Below are 24,164 nucleotides of genomic sequence, written 5' to 3'. Positions count from 1 at the left end.
TGAAGGGACTATCAGGTCTGGCCTTGGTGTATTGTGTATGGATTGCTTAAGAGCACGAGATAGGCCCTGTACCTCCCATGTATTTTAAGGCTTCTTTAAGACCCATTTTCTCAGAAACTATTATATGTAAAGCGTTCGGGTTTGTTTCATTTTATTCCTCGGCATCTCTGCTTGCAATGGAACTAGAATTACAATTGTATTTCAAGTGTTGAGATTTTTGTAATTTTTTTAGAAAAGCAGGTAGTTGTTGCCATTATTTTTTAATTAAATAAAACTGCCAAAAAAATGAAAACTATTCCGCATACATACACCATTCTAGTTCAGTAGCTTTGTATTGATGTGTCGTTTATTCTGGGTAAAAACCAGCTTTCTGATTTTTCAAGTTGCTTTGATAATGTAACAAAAAAGTTGATTTCGAGATATTGTGAGTTAAAGAGGAAAAACAAGTTTACTTCATGTCTTGTTCAAAAGAAGATGTGCTGAACAATTTAATTTACAGCAACATGCCATAGAGTCATCACACGAATCAGCTTTTCACTTTTCTTGTTTCCTTGGTTTCCTGGCTTGTTTTGTCATTTCTTCTTTCTCTCTATTGGCAAAATACTGTCGATGGCGGTTGATCTAACCTAACTATATCGCAGCGTTGTGCCTCGGTGATATGCCAAACAGCCTTCAGAAAGTTTACTCAGGCCATGTAGGCCTTTCTGAAAGCTAGATCGGTTTCAAAGGTGGCAGTTCTGAGGGTTTCCATTCCAAGGAACACGATCCATTGTGTTCTCTACGAGTGCCACGGTTCCTCCGCATTCTGTGCAGACACAGTTACTCGTAATCAGGTTTGTAGAAAATCCACATACATAAATCAAAGCGTAACCATTGTCACTACAGATAACATTTTGTCCTTGCGGCAACGCAGAATGAGGACAAAGCTTATTTGCTGAAGTGCTCGCACGAGTGCTCTAGGTCTCATTTTTGTCAGTAGTTGAAGCGCATCGATTTCCAATTATACTGTGCTTTCTAAACAGTTTCTTCGATTTGTCAACATAGGAATATCTTTTGCCAGTGCAACAAAATCAACAAAGACGCAACTAAACTCAAAATAAATGCACAGAACCCCGTCTCCATGCGGGTCTCACGCACAAGGCAAGTGAACTCGTTCAATGCCAAACTGCACCATGTGCCTTTAAGTAGCCAGAACATTTTTTTATAAACTCGCTAAGCTCAGAGAAACTACCAGTTTCGATTTTTCAAAAGTTTACTTGAGGCAGAAAGCTCACATTGTGCACGAGAAAAGGGGGCTTGGCGGCTCGTCAGTTACTCTCGAAAACCTGGTCCTTTTGGCTCAATCAAAACGCGCAAATATGTATGGGGCAGTGGATATTGTTAAGGAAGGCCTTATCATTCCAAACAAGCAAAAAACCAAATTTTGATTAAAAAAAAAATTCAACTCTACCCTGAGTCCTAAGTCACTTTCGCTCCACACTGGTGCCATGCAAAAAAGTGTACTAAGGTTGGGAAGGGGCTATCAGCTGTCACAGGACACATCACATATTGTCCCTTAATCAGACAGGTGTGCACACCAGTATGATCACTGATGAATAGTACTTTCTGGCAATCTGTCATAGCTGTCTATGATGTTGCAGCGGCCCTATGAAACAATAATTACATTACAACATAAGTTGGTATGTTGTCCACAGTCATATTTATGAGAACTTCTGATAATTCAAAAAAATACTGAGGTCCCCTTGAGCTTCAATTATGAGGAGCCTACTGTACTTGGAAAAGTGTTGCAGGGCCCCTTTAAGTCTAAGCACATATTTTTCAGACTATTGCAAGCAAGAAAGCAGGCTGTGCCGTCGTCCTCGTGCTTTCAAGCAGGTCCAGAATCATGCTTAGAACAGAGCAGAGTGTTATAGCAAAACTGCAACTTAGGCTGTCGTATATCAAAATTATGCATAAGTAATACTACTACAACCATGAACAAGGAGCGCTTGATGGAAATGCCTACGTTGTTTAAAGTAGAAATCCCAGTTCTAATGGTGTTGGTCAATAATGAAGAACATTAACCCATATATGCCCAAACTCGGGAAAAATGACAAAGCAAATATTTTTTTCACAAAAAGTGTACTTCTACCCTCAAAAGAAAGCACAAGTTCTTTATTTACTGCCAGGTAAACGCAACACTGTTTTTCAAGCCGTCCTATACATAAAGGACACTGGGCATTAGGGGTGCTATGTGCAGGTGTGGTAAGCCTGGAAACATTTCACCTGTACACTGACAGTGCACTTCTTCCTCTCCATGACGTATTTCATACAAAACACGCGTTTGGCCGGAGAAAGCGGTCGACATTTCACGTGCACTTCTTCCTCGCCATGGCGTCTTTCACACAAAGTACGCGTTTGCCCGGAGAAAGCGGTCGGCACGTGGCAGCATGAAAAGCAAAGCACTGTCTAGGCTTGCACACGTTGAGAATGAGGCCTGCTTGATGTGCTGTAGGTGGCGCTAGTCATCAGCTAAAGAAATAGCGATGTTAGAGTGCATAAAATAAGCGTCCTATATGTAGGACTCTGGGCATATATGGGTTAACAGCAATATGTGGCAATTATTGCTGATTTATGTGTGCGTGTGTGCATGTCTGAATGCTTGTGAGCATCAAGCTCATTCAAAATCAAAGTGGTTGCACTTACAGAAGGCGTACAACAGGAGCCCGCAGTATAAGACATATGGACTCCAGGATACACCAATGATGATGAATGATGGTATGATCATCATAATCCCCTGCAGGGAATGAAAACAATGGTTGAAATTTGACAACAGGGCTATTTCTATTTGCCTTTGACACGTCATACTGCACCAATGTACGTGTGTTGGCATTCCACTCTCCTGTGGCTAAAAGTTCCTCACAATGCGGTAGTAATGATTTTTTTTCAAGAGCAACCCGAGAAAATTTTATTCTTGCAAACCTGAATTGTTCCAGGGGCTAAGGGGCTAACAATACGTTAACTGAGGTCATAACACTGAAATGATGCAGACAAGACAAGAGGATGTTCGCTGACTATTAACCAAAAGGTTGATAGTGCACATCCTGTGACTTTTGTTGTCCGTGTCACTTCAGTGCTATGACCTCAACTACTGCAATGAACCAACCAGCAAAAAAATATGTACTCCTAGATAATAACACCTTATATATAAAGACGTCAAATTGACTCAAGTAGGGGTTTAAAAGTATTTAAAGAGAGAATGCAAAGAGGAGACGTGTTGAAGTCCCTTTAACATTACAGGTACCCCAAAAACCTGGAACTGTTTAGATATCTAGGGCACTAAGCATCGTTGATGAAACAAGGGGTTTATAACACAACCAATAGTAAGTGTCACTCACACAGTACCTGTATATACATATAATAAAAGCTTTGAATGGTACTCCAGTACATAGAAATGTTATTAACCCCTGTGGTACAGTCGACTACTCTTGGTACAAAGTCTAGACCAGAACTGTGATTGTCATACGAAAATGTAAAAATAACTGTGCACTTTCACTTACAACAAGGCAAACTTTTATTTCCTTCCCTGGCGGAACTCTGTGGACGTAGCCACCTTGAACTGCAGCCATCACAAGGCCAACCATAAAGTACATCTTGCCTTGCTGCATGCTACAATACAAAATGGAGGAAAGGTACTTATTATGCAATAGAAATGAAAAGAAGAAAACCAGTTTTTGCATTCTGTTATTCTTGACTACTTCAAGACTTGCAGGCAAGGCACAGTAGAAAAATATATAGGCTCATTAACATCAACTAAAAAACATTTTTTGGATGCTCAGCGACATTCAAGATACAGCAGACTCTCAGTAAACGGAAATCTCTTAAACGGAACTGCTGCTTAAATGGAACAACTTCCTCTAATATGATTGGTTTCGTACTTGCATTCTGCACCCCTGCTCCTCTATCAGTAAACGGAACTCCTCTTAAATGGAACACATTTTCCTGGTCCCTTCAGGTTCCGTTTAACGAGAGTCTACTGTAGATGAGGTAAGAATTACATGAAGGTTATGTTAATGTAAATTATCATCACCAAATATCATTGTTTCCATAAGCTGCTTTCTATGGGAGACCTCTTTAAAGAATACACCAGTTGCATAAAAAAAGAACAGCGCACATGGCCTTTGCAGAGCCACCTGTGATTCCTTAACTGTGACTGTCAGAACTTATCTACATTGATGTCATGGAGACTACAGAGGGTGTAAAGACACCAATATTGTCAAAGCAGGTCAGTACCCAAACTGCAGATATTGGGCTACACCTTTTTCTGGAATGGCTGCTACTTCAATGTTTCAAGAGTATGAAATTCATGACGGGCATTATGCAGTTCACTAATTCTTGCAGGTGTTGCACTGTGGCACACCAAAGCATAATGACTAAAGGCCAGCTTAATAATAATATCTGGGGTTTAACGTCCCAAAACCACGATATGATTATGAGAGACGCCGTAGTGGAGGGCTCCGGAAATTTCGACCACCTGGGGTTCTTTCACGTGCGCCTAAATCTAAGTACACGGGCCTCAAACATTTCCGCCTCCATCAAAAATGCAGCCGCCGTGGCCGGGATTCGATCCCACAACCTTCGGGTCAGCAGTCGAGCGCCATAACCACTAGACCACCGTGGTGGGGCTAAAAGTCAGCTTAGTCAACTTGGATGGTGGGGATTGGTCAATCATGCAGGATGACTAAATGAGCTACACGAAGAGCCCTTCGTGCTTCACACCCCTACTGCGTTTTTTCCTCCATGCAGATACCGTATTTACATGATTGTAAGCTGACTCGAATGTAGTTTGACCCCCCCCAAAACCACCACATGTGAGCACATTCTATAATGGAAATTTATTTTAAGTTGTCACTGGACCAACTACACATGCTCACTCATCAAGCTAGCCCTCTTCATGAACTTCGATGGCCCGGCCCTGCTGGCACTGAAGTGCATCCTCGTTCATTTGTGTTTCCAGGCTTATTGCATCACAATTTTGCATGTCACTAGCAGAGACCAATTGCATAGTTTGTTTACATGTTCTGCAACCTCTGGAAAGCATTCAGACTTCAGCCCATGAAACTGCCGGCGCCACATGTGAAAATTTGGTCACACTGCAGTTGCTACTGCCACAACACCTGCTAAGAAACTACCCCAAACTTGCGTCTGCCGTGCAGTTGTTCATTTTTGAGCAAGGAGAATGACACTGGCAGCCCTCTTGAACGCTGTAGTGAATGAGTGCTGAAAGAGTTTTTGGCCTGGAGCACTCATGACAATGAAGCACGATTACCAAACACAACAGTAGCACGCGAACTGGCCAGGCCTACAGTGTTGCAGTGCCGGTGAATGTAGCATAGCTTATCGGCCTACACTAACTTCCGCACAGTATATAATAAAACTTTGGTTGGCGGCTCCTGCGGGCAGAGGCATGCCGGCACACGAAGCACACGTGGGACAGTTGAAGGCTAGAAAGTGTAGATAGAGCATTGCGAGAAGGGGAGGTAGGGCCAGGATGGCCGAGATTAAATTCTCTTGCTTGCCAAACGCTGCAAAAAAAGAGGTGTGAGTGAGAGACAGAGAGAGAAAGAGAGGGAAACTCTTCCATCGACCAGCAGTGCCACCCGAACAAATCGCCACTGGGCCACTATATTCGCTATCAGAAGTGCCACCACTGATTGGAACAGCGACTCTTCCATCAACAATCGACACTTCAAAAATGCCATGCATGCTACATTAATGAGAGTGTAGATCATTGATAGAAGAGCCACTCTCCCAATCAGCAGCAACACTTCTGACGGCTAACAGTGGCATGGTAAGGAGGGGGGGTGCTTTTTTTTTTCAAACCATGTGCGTGGTTGGAAAGCACACACAATGTTGCAACCGTAACACAGTGTCCGTAATTTTGCAATTGTTGTACAGTTACTGGCAGTAGTAGGTTCCGTTTCGAGTGTAAGTCGACCCCCCACCCCCACCCCCCAACTTCAGATTTCAAGTTTAGATAAAATAGCTAACCTACAATCGCGTAAATAAGGTAATGTACATAACTTTCAGAGCACATAAGAATCTCTCATCCAAAATATATACACCTAAAGAATGCACCATCCTACACACTCGGAACCTAATGTATAGACAAGTAAAGCCACCAAACAACTAGTAAACATGTCACACAAAGCAAGACTAACAACTGCTCAACATTACTTACCGTGTATACTGAAATCTGCTGTGCGTTAAGAAGGACAACGAATATTCCAGGCCAGAGTAGAACAGCAAGTATGAAAAGTAAGCCAGACCGCACTGACGGAGAACCTGGTGATCTGCAATTTTCAACAATCCAGCCTTACTTGTCACATTTTAGATAACAGTTTTCTGGTACGAACATACAGAAGAGATTTAACTCATTAGACCTATACATTAAAGGGAATACTTCTGTGTATGTCATTTAAGCGTGTTTTTAAGTTCTTCAATTAGTGAACTGATTTGGTAAAGCAGGAGAAATGAAAAGCAGAAATGAGCAGTAATGACAAGCAAGGTGAACCGAGGTTCTGGACGCCCAAAAGCTATTTGCAAAAGAATATTATTCTGGGGCTTTACATTTCAAAATATACATTATCATGGAACATAAAGTTAATTTTGACCACCAGGGTTTTTTAATGGCGTTCTGCAATCCCTAGTTAACATGACCTTACCATTGGACTATGTTGCCTCACTACAGTAATCTACCGCTGCAAGACTTTTTTGAATTTATTAAAGGGGCCCTCAACACTTCGCTGATTACACAAGTAATCTATGATTCAATGATTACATAGGTAATCATCAAGTGGCTTCATTAAAGGAGTTCATTGCCTCATGAATCGACTGCCATAAAAATTTTTAGAATCCATCAAGTAGAAGCGGAGTTAGAGGGATTTGTCGCATGCTTTAAGCGCTTTCTCTCTCCTTTCATACCAGCGAGCGTGCTGAGCTATGAAAGGGTGGGGGGGTTATGAGAAGACGCAAGAAGCTATGTCCGTTCATCAGCACAGGTCATGACCTTGAGCACATTCTTTTCATCTTTTTTTTCCTTGAACACGTGGCTTACTTTGCGATCACGCGTGAGGGCGTGGGCAGTCGCGGCATCCTGCGGCGGCTACGGTAACTACGTCACTCACGATGCTCAAATCAGCCAATGGCCGCGGTCTTTGTGTTTATATCGCGGTCATTTGAGTTTATGGCATCATTTGCCGAGAGAAGAAAGAGCTATTTCTAGCTGAGTGTGAAAATTCATTCTAAATTCCAGGCTGCGTTCTGCACTATAATGTTTGGCTCACATGCTCTCAGGAGCCTCGACTACCAATCGGCAGCACTTTGTGACTATGCCGAAAAAGTGTTGCAGGGCCCCTTTAAGCATTAGCGGAGTTATTGGATGAAATCCGTGCTTTCTCTTCTTTATAACTCATAATAAAAAATCTAAGAACAGAAATGTACCACATCAACAAGTAAGGGTGCCAAACACATGTGGTCTCGTTGAGCCAATGCGCTACATTTGCTGCTATATTTATTATACAATGAATCGGATACAAGTAGACCAAAAACTTAAATTATATTCACTCTAGAAAAATTTGGGTAAATTATTTTCAAAATAGGCCACTGAAGATTTTAAATCTGCAGTAAAAGAAATAAACTTTATGGTGTTGTATTTCGCGAAAAAATTTGATTCTCAAAAGTATGAAGCACTGTGCGAATGTCACTGACTTTACGGCTTTCCATGCACTGGCCAGCATATTTATAGCTGTAAAGAGGCCTGCAGTGTATTTGATCCCACTGTCAAGACGCAGCCAGGTACGGCCGATTCTGCTTGGCTGCGCCATTAGAATGAAGCCCCTTACTAGTTGATGAGCCAAAAAAAGCAAATAAGTGGCGTCTCCTAGCATTTTCTAACCACGGGGAAGGATGGCCCACTTGATGCCAAGCATGGCCAAGCCACAAAATTAGTGGAATATCCCAACATGGTGGCTTTGATGCCTGGGTCGCAGACCTTAAAACTAGTATACGAGCCTAAAAAATGCAAGTTTAGGCTTAAATTAGCCTAAAAAACCAATTATGAAAATGCATTAGCCTAATGGGAACCTTGATGGTAAATTTGAAAAGCCTATAATATCCATCAGGCCCAATTTTTCGCAGTCCAAAATAATCTGTTGGCGACTGTAAAACACGCTAAAGATACACAGCGTTCTATGTACAGTACTCACGGATTGAAATAGGACAATTTAAGGCTAAGTAATGCACATGCTTTCATTTCTACCATCTTCAATTCGGGTCATATCGGCATAATTTCGACTCGAACGCATATATCAGAGCCAGCATTGTCTTTAGAGACCAGATTCGTCACGACATGACGTGGTTATCTTGAGCAATTGCACATACAAGTCGTTATACTAAAACTTTTGATGTCATGTTTGAATCCATGAGTATACTGTAGATCAAGTTATAAAATGTAGAATAATTCATTACACAGAAGATTTTGTTACACTGAATTCATCATACTGGGGTTTAAATGCATTTGGTTGAAAATCCCAGCTTTCTTTTGTTGCGTCCAACCCTAACACACACACTTTACAAATCTCCCAAATTGCAACTTCGCCAGATTGGCAGGTATGTATATATGAATGTTTCATTACAACCCAAGTTGGTGTGTTGCGCTGAGTCATATTTATGAGAACTTCTGATCATTCAATGTTCTGATAATTCACGCAAAATTTTGGAGCCCATAGAGTTTGAATTTTTGAGAGCCTAATATGCAACTCACTCTTTTTAATGCAAATGTAGCTTTTAGTTGTAATTATGTCTTAAACATACACAGCAACAGACATTCTACATTCCTTAATTGCTGCTTTTGTTGAATGAGCCTTCCCCACAATATCCGCAAACATATTTCTACGTTCAAACCCTGTTATTGACGCATATAAAGCCAGAAAATGAGCCATGATGATAGTTCGAAAGAAACAAAAAGATCCTGAAGGGGTTGACGCTATGAAAATGTAACACAATGGAATGTGTCATGTCATTATAGGGCAGCCCTTACCTTTGAGAGGAAGTTTTTGAACTGGCTGAAATGTGAACAGTGACGCTGGGTTGACATAGGAAAGTGCGCCGGAGAGACTAGAAGCAACCGAATGTGCCTGAAATAACCACCAAATGAAAACAGAACATTAATAGCATAAATAACACACTGAATAATAAGCTCCACATAGAATTCATTGTGCATGCAAGCACCAAAACTGACACTCGGAGTTCTGTACTTTAGCAAGATTGATAATGCATTACACAGACACTTATTCGATTTTATCAATTACATGGGACATTTGAGGCACATTTTTGCCGTTGCTGTCATGTTCCATATGAAGTCCAAAGTGACAACATCCCTCAGCACATTGTATGCTCCATGAAGAGCTTCATGAAAGCATGCAAGGCCTTCCGATGACCGCACCTTAAGTCGAGATGAAATGTGCCGGCCGAGAGACTCCATCGCGCTAAGGCGCTTAAAGAGATGCCAGAGGGGGGCCTGCGTCGCATGCAGTGACCCATGTGCAATTTCGACAAAGATCAGCAGATGGCTCGTACCCTTGTATATGTTGTGCTCTAACTGCTCACTTTGCATTGATGCGATAGACAGCACGAAGGTAGCTTCACTCGCTGCAGCAGCAGTGTTCCCTTACGCTAGCATTTTGTAGAGTTATACCAGATAGGATCTTAAGGAGTTAGCTGCTAGACTTCTTCTACATTCCAATTTGTTGCTATATCGCATTCATTGCTTCGCCCACGTGGCGAAACTTACTTTTTTGTTCTAGGAATGGATTTGACTCCGTTGTTACCTCTGTAACCAAACAATTCAAAGTATAAAATTAAGGGCTGAGGTTCAGTAAGTAATTGTAACACAACCTCTGGACATTTCCTTGAAGTTTCAGGATAACCAAGTGTGTTGGCGATACTCTCCAATATCATGAATAACATTGGCAAGGTTTTCTTCCAAGCACTCTAAGATTGCAAAAAATTTAACAGCGTCTCTCACCAAATTCTCTGCACACAAGTTGAGTGCCAGCTTCAAGTGCGCTAGTTATATATTTATTAGGAGATGTTGTTCTCGCGTTGCAGTAGCTACTGTTTATAAATGCTTGAAGAAGGTAATATTTTCTTCCAGTTTGCACAAGGTTACAGAAATAAAAACAAGAAAGTAATGAGTATTCCTTAAAAATATTAAATTCCAGGGTTTTACGAGCCACAACCATATGATTCAAGAGGCACGCCATAAGGGGCCACTCCGGATTAATTTTGACCCCTCAGGGTTCTTTAACGTGCACATAAATCTAAGTATGTGGATGTTTTTGCATTTCGCCCACATTGAAATGCAGTCACTATTGCTAGGAAATGAACCTGCATCCCCAAGGTTAGCAGTACAACAACTTAGCTGCTAAGCTTTCATGGCAGGTACGCCCATTTCTTGTGACACAATAGGGTAGGAGTGCAAGTCAGTTGGTACATATTCATAGTAAAAAACAATGCAAAGTAAAATATGGACAAGTAAGGACACAGGGCTAACACTGTCCTGTGTCCTTACTTTCCCGTGTTTTATTTTGTGCTCTTTTTAACTATTGTCACACAAGCTTGATAAAATATAAAGTACATATGGGGTTAAAGGAACACTAAAGGCAAATAACAATTTATGTCAGAGTGAAAGCTTAATGTATGACGTCTAAAATGGCAATATTATCAACAGTAGTGCCCTACTTATCGAGAAATTAAGCTAAATGTATCACCCGATGAGCGCCACGAGCAGGACATTTTGGAAATGTTCCCGACGTGAGAGAGTCCAACCACAAATAATCACTCATAATCAAACTAGCTGCAATAAAAAAAGAACCTTCCGTGCATCACCAGACATAATAAAATGTTGCTTGTTTGTTTCTGTTTGATTAATGGAAAAAAGAACCTCTTTGGCGTTGCCATGGGGAACGGCGCGTGTGGTTCAAAGGTTCCGTTTTCGCCGAACTGCGCTTCGCCCGGCGCCCTGCTTCGCTCACGCAGTCGTGTGTCAGTGGTAGTCTCGGTATCGCGTACTGCCGCGGGTGTTTTGCGCGCTCGTGAAAGTCACTCTGACAGAAAGTTCGACAAAATGCCGCATGCATGTGATGTTGCCGGATGCCCGAATGGTGCACGCCTCCAGTGCACGCCGCCACGCAGTAATGGCAGGTGACGTTGGGCACGGCAGCAGTGACGTCAGAACGACCGCTTTCAGGTGGGTGATTTGAAGTGCGCTAACGCGATGCGGACTACTAAAACGTGATTTTATTTAAAAATAAGCACTTCCTTGGCACAAAAGTAGCACTACGAGGTTTCTGGACCGCTAGTTCAAAAATCAACGTTGACTTAATATTTGTAGGGATGGGCGAATAGTGAATTTGAGGTTCGAAGCGAATCCGAAGCGAATAGTGATTTGGTCGAATAATTTCGAATGGAATAGTTCGAATAGTATTTACCGCATATTATTAAGAAAAATGAGCATTTTTGTCGTGATCCTTGCACAATATTTTTAAGGATTGGAACTAGGTATGAGTGAATGTCACTTTTTTGGTTTGAAATGAAGCAGCCTTGAATATGTTAGACATTTTGACCGCACAAAAAAGACGAGGACAGAGGGAGATACGACGACACGTTAGACATTTTGACCGCACAAAAAAGACGAGGACAGAGGGAGATACGACGACACGACGATACGTCTAACAGTAAGCACCAACTAGGCCAAACGCAAGTTCTCCTGCAGCCTTGAATAGTATCAAGATTTGAATAGCAGTAAGGTGCAAGTTAAAAGTGGACGTTACAATTTAAAAATTACTATACTTAGCACATATAAGCCCATATAACACGCTTTTAAGCTTAAAAAAATATGTACACTTAACCTTAAAGTGTGGCTTCGTGGCAGTGCAGATTTCGCCTGGATAGGTTGCTTCACGGCAAAGCAACTAGACGCTGCAGTGAAACCACCTTTACAGGGGGTTATGTGCGGTCAAATGTATACTATACTATTCGTTCATTTCGAATACTTCGAAATTTAGAATAAGCTAAATTCATATCAAAGCGAATTCAAATACTGTAATATTCGTTCGAATATTCGAAATGCCTGAATATTCGCCCATCCCTAAATATTTGCCTTTAGTGTCCCTTTTAACATAGTGGTTAGGGCTGCCAGCAAGTTAGAGAAGCTATGCACGGCAGTGCAGAGAAAGAAAGAGCAGGCGAGTGACGAAAGGTTTGATGTATTTTGTAAAACTCACAAACAAGTTTCCAGAATGATCTACAGGCAAAGTGTACAAAGTTCCTTTTGGCTGCGGTTGCTTCTATGTAGGGCAGACAAGCCTTTGTATAAAACAGCATTTAATTGAGCATAAAAGGTTGTTAAGTGGAGGATCATTTTAAATTTTTGCTGCACTGCTGCGGTCATAAGCACTAGAAAGTTTTAGTGCCAGGTAGGCAAGTGCTAGGGGCTCCAATAGCTTGTGTACGAGGGGGTTGCATACGCAAGCTGCACGAGGGTCGCACACGCTCGCAGTGCCATAACGCCTTGTCACGTATGGGATTGGTTTGCGTTTTTATATTTTAAAATATTAAATCAAGCATAGATGGTGACATAAAATGAAACATTTTCATTAAAATATACCTAATTAATATGACAAAGCTGACACAAGGCGAAAAGATTTTTGTATGTGTCGAAGGTGCGGCATATACAAAATTGTTACCGCAGTGCTGGTTGTGACAGACAATGATGTAGAGCAGTGGTTCTCAAATGGGGTTCTGCGGAGCCGTCTTAGGGGTTCCGCGATGCCATCACCCGCAAAAAAAAAAAGTTTTTGGAGACGAGTTTTAACCTATTCCCAGTTCCAGGTCTTGCTCCAGGAACTGCAGCAACATTCTGAACAAGATCGCCGCGGCTGCACCAACGCCTCAATTAAAAACTAAGCCTGCTACATCAGCCCACCCCCCTCCCCCCCGTCCCTGTTCGTCACATCAAGGGGTCCACCATCACTTCGACCACTCCACAAGGGTTCCCCGACACATCGACGGCTGAGAACCACTGATGTAGAGCTTAGTCAGATATACACAAAGCTAATATTGTTGTGACTTGCATGCTTTGTTTGACTGCTGGTATAAAACACTTGCAGTGACATAATCATTAACCCGCAGTACTTTCATAATTTTCCTTCGGTGAGAACACTGACGCAACTGTTAAAAATTCAAAAGTGTTGCAGTTGTACAATATGTCACAGGATGTCGCTACTAGCTCTGCAACCGGCTCCGGTAACTCCGATAAGCCGAAACACACAAACTAAAATTCTCCAATTTTTAGCAGTGTGACCAACGTATCGCCTTTGCATTTAGGTGGCTCGACCTGGCTAGTCTCGGCTTGGTTTGTTTCTCAAAAACTCTGTTGGCCGTGAGAGTGACGAGGTTGACGTCTTGAGTACAGTGACCTGTTAGGGGCCGCGATGTTTTTGGCTGAACAAATCACTCAGACGCCAGTGCCAATGACAGCCTGCGCATCTGTAGGAAGGTTTTGTAGGTAGTCAAGAAAAGCTATTGTTGAATGTGGCCAGCTGGACAGCAGATGGGATTACAAGTAGCCATACCTGCTGTGTCTACTCCAGCACTGCATCCACACCTTAATTACAAATGCACAGGTTAATCAGCCTTCACGTCTAATATTCACTAATATTCACATATACACAAATTAAGTATGCTTTGGATGTGAATGCTGTACTGTTTATGCAACTGCAAAAGAAAGCGCTATCAAAAGATTCTACAGGGAACATTACAAAAATCTCTATGCAAGTAGTATACTCACGCGTTTCTCCCGAGGTAATGACTCGGTAAACATAATGCTCAGGAACACTATGTCCAGGAGGGCAAGTGTAAGGGCAAAGAGTGCAGGGCCAACATAGAACTCGGTGGAGCCCTTACTTGCCACAGCAAACTGTGCACCAATGAGTGGTCCCACAATGAATCCAATGGAAAAGGCAACACCAATGAGTGCCTGCAAGTGGATGCGGCAGAAGTTAAGTGCATGCTATCGAAACTACAAGAAATGTACAGACACAATCAGGCCCTACATCAGACCCCTCTCACAGTGATAAAATTGCGGCATTAAAACATTCATACAGTGCATGCCTTTTGCTACATTAAAACCACTACTGAACCCAGTACCCCAAATTATGCACATTGTTTTTATTCTACTTCTGTTTACTACAGAACCTGATGCACTTAATAATAATAATTGTTGGAGTTTTACGTCCCTAAACATATGATTATGAGAGACGCCGTAGTGGAGGGCTCTGGAAATTTCAACCACCTCGTGTTGTTTGATGTGCCCCTAAATCTAAACACACGAGCCTCTAGCATTTTGCTTCGATCGAACTGTGGCTGCTGCAGCCGGGATTCGATACCACGACCTATTGGTCGGCAGTCAAGCACCATAACCACTAGACCCCCGTGGTGGGTCAGATGATGCTTCAGTACAGGTGAAAATGCCTAGAGCAAATCACATGATGCACCAGGGTTCTTAGGTTTGCTAGTTGGCTCATGAACATTATGGCAGAACAGGGCAAAATACGGCACAATGAAACACATAGGACACAATGCTGAATACAGTACACAACAAAGCATTGAGTCCTGTGTATTTCACTGCCCTGTATCTTGCCCTCTTCTGCTATAACAAATCACATGATATTTTAATTTGCTCCAGAAATTGGTTTTCTTGCCGCCAGCGCCATAGTTCATCGACAACTTGAGGCAATGAATGTGAGGCATAAGTCAAGGCTTATGTTGTTTGTTTCCATTGGTTAGGCACAGAGGCAATACTTAACATATTTGCAATGCAATGCCTTAAGTAGTAGTCACAAATTTTAACTATAAAATGTCTTTTCACATAGAATTTTCAGCAATGTGCAATACACATAAAAGCCATTACAAATGACACTACTTGCGCAATGCCCAGCAGTTTACACAAATTTCTGGCGCAGTTTCACATTGCACTGGGTCTGGTAGTACACAACGGCACTGGTGGCACCACCTCATGGCATTGACGTCTCCTACAGCACGGAAGATAAATATTACGATCAAGTTCTAACTTTCTACTAGTGCCAAGTTGTCAGCAGCCAAAGTCATTAGCATGTACTAGAGTTTAATTTGTTTTCCACCCTTCTACGAGAACAATCACACAACATAAATGTTTATCAGTTGTTGCAGTTGAAGAAATCCTCAGTAAACAACAGATAGTATCATTAACAGTACTTGACTAAGGTATATTGCCCATCATAATGACGGGGCTACAGAAAAGCCACAATGAACAACTGGTTTCATTACTGCTCAATGAAAGCAGCGTTTTGATTGGATGAAGCGCTAGCCCTCACTGGATTGGTGAGATGTGAAAGGGTGTGCCTTTTATTGTTGTCTGCTTTTATTTTAAATTTGTAAGTTTAATAACATCTGTTTGCCACATCAAGTTTTGTCATTCTTTTTGCATTCACCTCAGTACAATACAAGGAACCCGCTGTAATGTAGAACTCAGCAGGTCAAACATAGGTGCAGGGTGCACGCTATGTTGCACGTCTCCATAACAAGTTCTGCTCGATAACATACAATCTCAATGAGCCCATTTGATTCAACTTGTCTGGATATGTCAGAGATGGATGAAAGAAGTTGAGGGATGCAAGTGTGCAGATTCAAAGGACATGGTTTAATGTAGGTATGAAAGAGACAGCTTGAGCAGTGTATAGCCTTGTGTATAAAAAGATAATACAATTGTGGGAACTAAAGCCCACCTTATACTACCATAGTCTCAATCGTTAAAATTGTACTATACTTCTTTATGCAGGTGGTAACCGTAGCTTTTTTTTTAATAAAAACCAAACGGTAGCTACCGCTGACATGGGTTACCAAACTTCCTTGAATGTGCCCATTCGCATGTCGTTGCACACTTGAACAGCTGATTCTACTTCTTGAATATCGAGTAACAAACTTTCAGCACAGCTAAGCCTGCTTGTGATACAGAACCCTTCTCCAATACTCCGTGAAAACAGCTAAAGGGTTCACAGACTACATTTGGACACAATACGATTGCTTACATTTGATTACATTCCCTGGCTCTTCTATCCCTGTAATATAAAAGACAAAAGCATCTGCTTGAAGTTGAAGAATATACAGTACTGTTACTGCGCCTACCTCAGCTAACGCTAACTCTGGTTAAGTTCATAACTACTAAACAAAATGTAGGAGCTGCTTACCATCCCTTTGCCTCTGAGCTTGGAATTGCAGACATCTGCAATAACAGCCGTGCTGAGGCTTATGTTACCCTTGCTGATGCCACCAATGATGCGTGAGAGCACAAACAGTGCAAAGCTGTTGGACACAGCCCACAAGGCATAAGAGAGTGCAACTCCACACTGAAAAAAACAAAGCAAAGAGCAAGAAATGAATTTACACGAAGATGATCAAATCACATTTACATAACAGCTAATTCATGATGAAATGTGACAGTGACACAGCTGTGGCGGTACTCGTATCAAGTAACCATAGTCTAAGCAGGAAGCATGCAAACGCGCAGACATTAGGGCTGGCCACAATGCCCCGACTCCCAAGTATGATGCATGAAATGTAAGTAGGATGCACGAAATAATGCAACAAGGCAAGCAAAATATGTTTTCACAAGTTTCATGTATAAGTGAAATGCAAATGCAGCTACGTGCATTTGCCTTTAGCAAATGCAAGTAGCTAAAGTGCAAAAAAATAATGAATGCAATAAATTAAATTAAAATAAAATAAAAAGCCTGAAATAATGTCACATACTTATATGCATTTTTTTATAATGGCCAAATTGACTCAAATTTTTTGAAACCTGCAATGATAAGTATTTGGCTCCCTTGAAACACAATATAATTAATTTATAATTAAATGCAATGTAATCAAATAATAACACAATGCCATATTGACAAATGGGAAGATTGCAACCAAGGATGAATTTCAAAGATTTTCTTGCTTAAAACAAAAGGTGTAATGATAAACTAGCCAAATAGTGCTGCAATGGAGGCATAAAGCAGATTTTTTATTGGGGCACCACATGGCATAAATTGCATCTCGATGCAGAACAAAATGAAGATTTTCTCAAATTTGTGATACTTTTTTTTCGTAAGAATTGCAAACTTCAGTGGGTGAAAAATATTTTAAACACAAAATATGTCACATTCTAGCTGATTCTGGAGGCATACATAGCAGAAAAATTGCAACATCATTATTCAAGTTCAAACATGATGAAGAAATATGCTTGGTGAATGATATGTAAGCCAATATGGTTACTGGCACAACCAACGATGCTCTCAGAATAAATTTTCTGACGAGAATCAGTGAGACTGTATTATGCAAAAGTTGGAAGGCTCCCACGTAACCAGAAATATTTTTTTGTCCGAAATATTCTAGCAACAAACTGTTATTAATGTAGTAAACAAGCACAATTTAAAAAAAATTGAAGTGGCCGCCGTAACGGCTGGGAAGTTTGGCATGGAATGACCACAGTTATGTTTGAAAACTGAACACATGTTTTCAATACTAAATCTGCTGAACTGTTTCCCATGCACCTTTGCTACAATACATACAATTATTTTAACTGCTATTGAAGAAGGCAGTGAAAAACACTCAGGAGGCTAGATGATAAATACTCGTAATAAATATTACAGGTTATTCCACGATACATACCGTTGTTAATGTGAGCATCCATTTTCGTCCATAGACATCCGACAACGAGCCAATTAAAGGTGCAGTCAGAAACTGAAGGAATGAGTACAAAGCCCCAATGCAACCTGCAGTCAAGAAAAGGCAAGAAAGATTAATTTAACTGAAGACGTAGAGACCCAGAAGTCCTGCCTACACAGACAAAAACCATAATGCATAATGCACAAGTGTTCTAGCTAAAACCAAATGCACTTGAGAAACACCGTTCCACATATAGCCTATGACAACAAAACATAAGCACTGAGTTTTGTTTGGCCTTTCAAAAGATGCAAGCCTTTCATGCGTAACTTCTGCGTTTACTGTTTTGTTCGACGTTCAGCAAAAAATACACGTGAAAACATTTTTTCTCACTGGATAACATGAAATAGCTTATTTAAATCCTCAGGGTGTGCAGCATGTAGTAGACATTGGTGTGGATAATAACGAGGATGGCAACAATGCAATATTGACATTAATACTTAATACTTGATTTTCACAACCAACCATTGGGAAGCCTGCATTTTTTTTCCTATTTATAATATGTGTGAGTGAATAAAAAAGAGAAAAGCAATCCCATTTTTTTGCTACAGGAATACAAAGTAAAAAGGCATTTATCTCAACTTTTTCGTGTGTTCATGTCAGTATACATTATGATGATGAGCAAAGTATCCACAATTTAATCCTGAATGCAATGCCTCAGGTGCCTGTCAATGACAGTGAGTAGAGAGTACGTTGCAGATAATTTTGAGATGTTTGCATACTAACCTCCAAAAAGGACTTTGTTGAGGCTGCTTGGTGCTCCTATGAGATTCTGAAGATGCTGGATGCAGCCTTCTAGCCATGGATACAAGCCATCCTGTTAAAGACAAGCACAGTAATAATGCAGCATTGCTGTCATTGCTACGAGAAACCATATGCAAAGCGTCGTTACAGACAAAGTGTTCCTCCATAACTTCTCGTTCTTTTTATTGTGAACCAAATAAATAGACAAATAGTTATTCATATCATGATGGTTGCTAAGGGTTGTCTTATTACCTGTTGATTAAAAAGCAATGGTAGGAAATTACTTACCAACACCAAGCTCCCTACTTTGAAAGGCAGCATGACTGCTAACTTTCAAAACTAGCACAGGGGGCCTATTCTGTAAGTGTTCTGTCACAGAACGGAGACGGTCCGTTCTATTGGGCCGCACGCGATTGGTGGAGGCTAGTTTGACGGTCAAGACGTGAGAATAGGCAAGAACAGTCATAGAACGGTCTCCGGCTCCGTTTTATCGATAGCTTGGATACAAAACGGTCTCCGGACGACTTGGATTGGATCAAAATTCCTATTATCCGGCCCCAGCGCTTATGTTTCAATCCAATCCAAGTCATCCGGAGACCGTTTTGTGTCCGTTCTATCGATAGAACAGAGCCTGAAACCGTTCTATGACCATTCTAGCCAATTCTAACGTCTTGTGCGTCAAACGAGCCTCCACCAATCGCGTGCAGCCCGATAGAACGGACCGCCTCCATTCTGTGACAGAACGCTTACAAAATAGCCCCCCCCACCCCCAGTTGTTTAAAATAAAGAATACTATGAAAAGACCAATGAAGAAGACTGAGAGAGCACATTATTTGGTTAGGAAAAACTTACATTTACTTGAATATAAAAATTTTCTCCCCCCACTCTGCAAATATACGAAGTGAATACAAGTATTTAAATGTAGTGCCTTGGAAAAGCAAATCTATATGAAATAATTCATCATCAGACATTGCTAATAATAATATCTGGGGTTTAACGTCCCAAAACCACGACATGATTATGAGAGACGCCGTAGTGGAGGGCTCCGGAAATTTCGACCACCTGGGGTTCTTTAACGTGCACCTAAATCTAAGTACACGGGCCTCAAACATTTTCGCCTCCATCCATCAGACATTGCTAAAGAAGAGACTATAGTTTCTGGCAAGCAATGCAGTTTGCTGCTACCTGGGTCATGTGCAGAAGTAATAATCTCTTCTGGAATGAGAAAGAACAGCTACACTTCCTATGCGCTCGATTTTTGTCACCCAACAGCAGTTTCCAGTTTGGTTTATACTACGGTGCACTAAAACTGGTACACTACAAGAGAAACATAAGATGTGTTTTACCAACATACCTAACACTGTAGTGCAGAAAGTACGCATGGGAAGTAAAAATACATCGACAAAGTGTTCCATTTTGGCATAATGGCATTCCATTTAACTTTATAGCTAAATGGAATACCGACAAACCTAGACTTACATTCTTTAAATTATAACCAACATAATCAGTTGAGGCTTTCTGGACCAGCTTTTAATTTGAAAGCAAACTGGTTTAGGTTGGTTTACGGGGGTCAATATCCTAAAGAGATTTGGGCTATGAGAGACGCTGAGTGGCGGGCTCTGGCTCATTTCAACTACCCAGAATTCTTTAATGTGCTCAGACATCCCCCAGTACAAAGGCCTACAGCATGTCACCTCCAATGAAATGTGACTGCTGCGGCCGGGATCGAGCCTGTGTTTTTGGGGTCAACGACCAAGCACTGTAACCATTTCATTAATACTTCTTTTTGGGCGAGTTGGTTCATTGTAGATTAAGGGAGTAACAGTGCAAACACACACCCACAAGAGAGATGACACGGACACACAGCGCATGTGTGTCCGTGTCGTCTCTCTTGTGGGTGTGTGTTCATGCTGTTACTCCCTTAATCTACTGTAACCATCGAGCCACCACAGTGGAAGCAAATCGATCTAGTTCTACCCCTCACCAAGAAATATGGAAACTTATAAATGACATGCCTGATATCAGATTGGGCTGTTAGATATGAAAAATAAGGAAGAATAAAAGATACAACTAAAAACACTAGTCTTCGCACAGGATCAACAGAAGTAGTAATTAGGTTCATGCCTGTTTTTAAAAATTCACAAGTCAGGGCGCATTCAGCATAAGCCCTTGTATATATGTTCGTAAAACCCCACACGTCAAAAGCAAATGGTTGCAAATTCAAATTAAACATGCAGACACGAAACAGTGCATGGTTGCAAGCATAAACTAGTTCAAAGCAAAATTATCATAGCTAAAAGAATTTAAAGAGTTATGATTGTTACATGAGAAGCACACACTTGCGGCTTAACTAGCTACAATGAGCAGTTGGCACAGTTTCTTTTGCAAGATGCAAATTGTTCTGAAGGTCATGTTTAACAACACAAATCACAAAAAAAAATGTACGTCTAGTTGAATTTTTTTTTATCACTAATCACTGATATTAGCCAATGACAGCAGAAACTAAAGCTGTATGAATGTTTCATCTATGCATCAAATTAATGTTTCAGTAGCAAAAATAGAAGTTTAGGCGCATGTGAAAGCTACCACTCAAAGTACCTAATATCTTGTGACATAACATGGATGTATTTTCTTTTTTTTTTAGTACAAACATGGATATAAAAGATGCAGGTAAGACAATAAAGCTGCGATGCCAAATTCCTCGTTCCTCAAAAGTGCTAAATTTAAACGCAGAACACGTGCACACATATAGCTTCTATTTGACACTACATTTTTGTCAAGTTTGAAACTAAATATGCAGGAACCTTCACGTGTATGAAGCTTGATATATGGCCAACAAATGTGCTAAAGGTAAATGACATATTGGGGCAAGGTGCGTAAAAGACAACAAAAACAGCCTACACTGTCCGGATATTAATACGGTACAGTCGATAAAGGAAAATAATCATCCAGCATTGCGTCACATATCTGACTTTTCTGTATGCGTACAAAAAAAAAAACGCCAGATCAGACCTCTGCGTAATTCGAAGTGAAATGGCACCATAGTAATGGTAACTGCGCTGAATGTACGAAAGGTCAATTATAGTTAACGCAAGCACACGCAGTGTGCAGTAAACGCGGAACACATTACACGCACCTTGTCGTGATGGCTGTAGTAATCCAATAAAGATGGCAAGAGTGGCAGGATCACGGTAAATCCCAAGAGGTCGATGACAAGATATATAAATATGATGTAAACAGTGCGTGGAACTCGATCACCTTGAGCTGTTGAAATTGTCATCTCTGTAACAGCAAATCGGAAAGCTATTAGCGTCTACAACAGTCGTTACACGTGTGCAACGTGCATGTGCGGGAGAGTTACAAGTGTTCAAATCAACGACGCGCGCTGACAAGCACTTATGAGACATTCAACTCAGTTCCACGTCAGTTGATGACAACTGCGAAAACGTCTGCTGGAGCCTCATGTTCCTTCAAATTTACCTGACACACACCTGACACAAGAAATGCCAAGAGCAGAACAGATGGCAACAGAGTAGACACAATGTTTGATCACTATGCAGTACGCTCGGAAGAGCGTTTGACGTGCGCGTGCTCCTCTGGAAAATGGCGATGCTAGGAACAAAACAGGCAATTTGTACCTCACGCTAATCAAATCCACAAACAGAACCACAAAAAAATATGCGAGCTTAGATGTTCGATGTGCCCGTACAATGCCGTACAACCAACACCAGGGACATCACATAATGCGCAGGGAACGGACAACCTAGATGACCTACATAACTTCTAAGACACCGTGCTCTGCTCAGAGTTTGCATTGTTTGCTCACTTCCTGCACTTCCTGTTGGCTGCTTCGTCAACCCTGTGCTTTTCGCGTCGCAGTTGTCATCGTTACAATCGGTTACAATGGACAGAAATTGATATTATTGAAAATTCAGTACTGGGTTCAGAATAGCTTTCCCTCGCTCTCGCTCTTTTTTTCTCACTCAAAGGAGAGAAGAGAAACCACGGCGCTGACTAACACCCAAGTATTTTATTTCCCTAAAGCGGCATATAAGTACGCCTCTTGCTCAGGTAAAGGAAAGGGGGACGGGGTACATGCGCGGTAGAACGTGCTTGTTAGTCAGATAGATAGAACGACATCTCATTCTGAGCAAGTGACAAAGATGGCTGGCTCACGCGCACTTTGAAATCAAACGAGCGTGTTCATCAGGGTAATCCGACTCAATGGTGCACCTATCAAACAGTCACAACCTCAATCTATGCAATGTGCAGGCAAGTGGCCGTCTCAACTTCTAGGGGTGCAGCCAGAAATTTTTTTCCGGGGGGGGTTGAACCCCAACCCCCAATAATAATAATAATAATAATAATAATAATAATAATAATAATAATAATAATAATAATAATAATAATAATCAATCAATCAATCAATCAATGATTTATTTAACGTGCCCAGGAACAACCGTAAGGTCTTTGTGCTGGCGCACGCAAAAAAAAACAATAAAAATAAACAATACAATACAGACAGTTTTCAGAAATAAAAAGAGCAAAAACACGTAGACAAAGAGAAATGAACACAAAAGGGGAGGAGTAAAATAAGACAACACGAGAAATATTGACGGGGCATAAAAAATTAGATTGCATATATACAACTATGTGGAAAGACTGAGAAGGGAAGACTTTGTACATTGTGCCACACTATGTCAAAACAGTGCAAAGCTCGGATAAAAACAATGATTGTGGGCTATGAAAAACGTCAAGATCAAGAAAATTAACATTATAGAGACATTGTATTCTGTGAACGGTAGAGTGTTGGAAGAAGCAGGCGGGTACATGAAACGGTCTGTTCTCTCTGGTTAACTTACGCGGAATTCGAAAATTTACACAATTGAGAAGTACAGGGCAGGATATGATACCGTGGACTAGCTTGTAAAGAAATAAGAGATCAGAGCGATTTCGTCGGCAGTGAAGTGATGGCAGTGATAATAATTCAGCAGTACTTGAACGAGATCCAGAGTCATTTTTAGCAAAGCGATGGTTATATATGCTGAGGAATTTTTTCTGGACTCGTTCAATGGTGTTATCGCTGGATTGAGCAATGCCATTCCATATCACGGACGCATACAGAGTTGCGGAAGACATATTGCCGTGTACAATTTGTGTAGGGCCATGGGAGACCTGAATTCTCGAGATATTCTACAAACACATCCGAGAGAACGAAGGCCCCGCATAGCAGCACGCTTAACGTGAGCAGAAAAGTTTAACGTGCTGTCAACAACACCACCAAGATCACTGATTTCATAAACCTTGCATAACGGCACAGAATTGACAGAGTATTGAAATGACACGCTAGATGTTTTGCGAGTGATAGACATGAATTTTGTCTTCGAGGTATTCAGAGAAAGGTTATTACCGTCGCACCATTCGGAAAAAGAGCGCAAGTCTGACTGCAGCAAGCGACAGTCGTTAACTGAATGAATTTCCTTAAAAATCTTGATGTCATCGGCATACAAGAGGAAAGAAGAATTACGAATGGCAAAAGAAACATCATTAACGTAAATTAAAAATAGGAGTGG

The 24,164-nt window shown here is 41.2% G+C and overlaps 1 protein-coding gene across 1 annotated transcript; it reads right to left on the bottom strand.

Annotated features, from left to right (window-relative positions):
• Positions 1-2,685: 2,685 nt before the first annotated feature.
• LOC119375952 (major facilitator superfamily domain-containing protein 10-like) lies at positions 2,686-22,169 on the bottom strand (the record flags this gene model as incomplete). Its single annotated transcript, XM_049411330.1, has 9 exons — positions 21,728-22,169; positions 18,574-18,664; positions 17,794-17,897; positions 16,329-16,487; positions 13,892-14,080; positions 9,080-9,176; positions 6,221-6,332; positions 3,540-3,648; positions 2,686-2,776 (listed from the first exon to the last, which is right to left on the bottom strand). Coding segments are annotated over exons 1-9 (1,096 nt in total), but the record flags the coding sequence as incomplete, so codon positions are not given.
• Between the last annotated feature and the right edge of the window lie 1,995 nt (positions 22,170-24,164).

The sequence above is a fragment of the Rhipicephalus sanguineus genome, unplaced genomic scaffold (genome assembly GCF_013339695.2).
Source record: "Rhipicephalus sanguineus isolate Rsan-2018 unplaced genomic scaffold, BIME_Rsan_1.4 Seq1039, whole genome shotgun sequence".
NCBI lineage: Eukaryota > Metazoa > Arthropoda > Arachnida > Ixodida > Ixodidae > Rhipicephalus > Rhipicephalus sanguineus.
The sequence above is the reverse complement of the archived record's forward strand: the minus strand, read 5'-3'. Positions and strand labels throughout refer to the sequence as shown.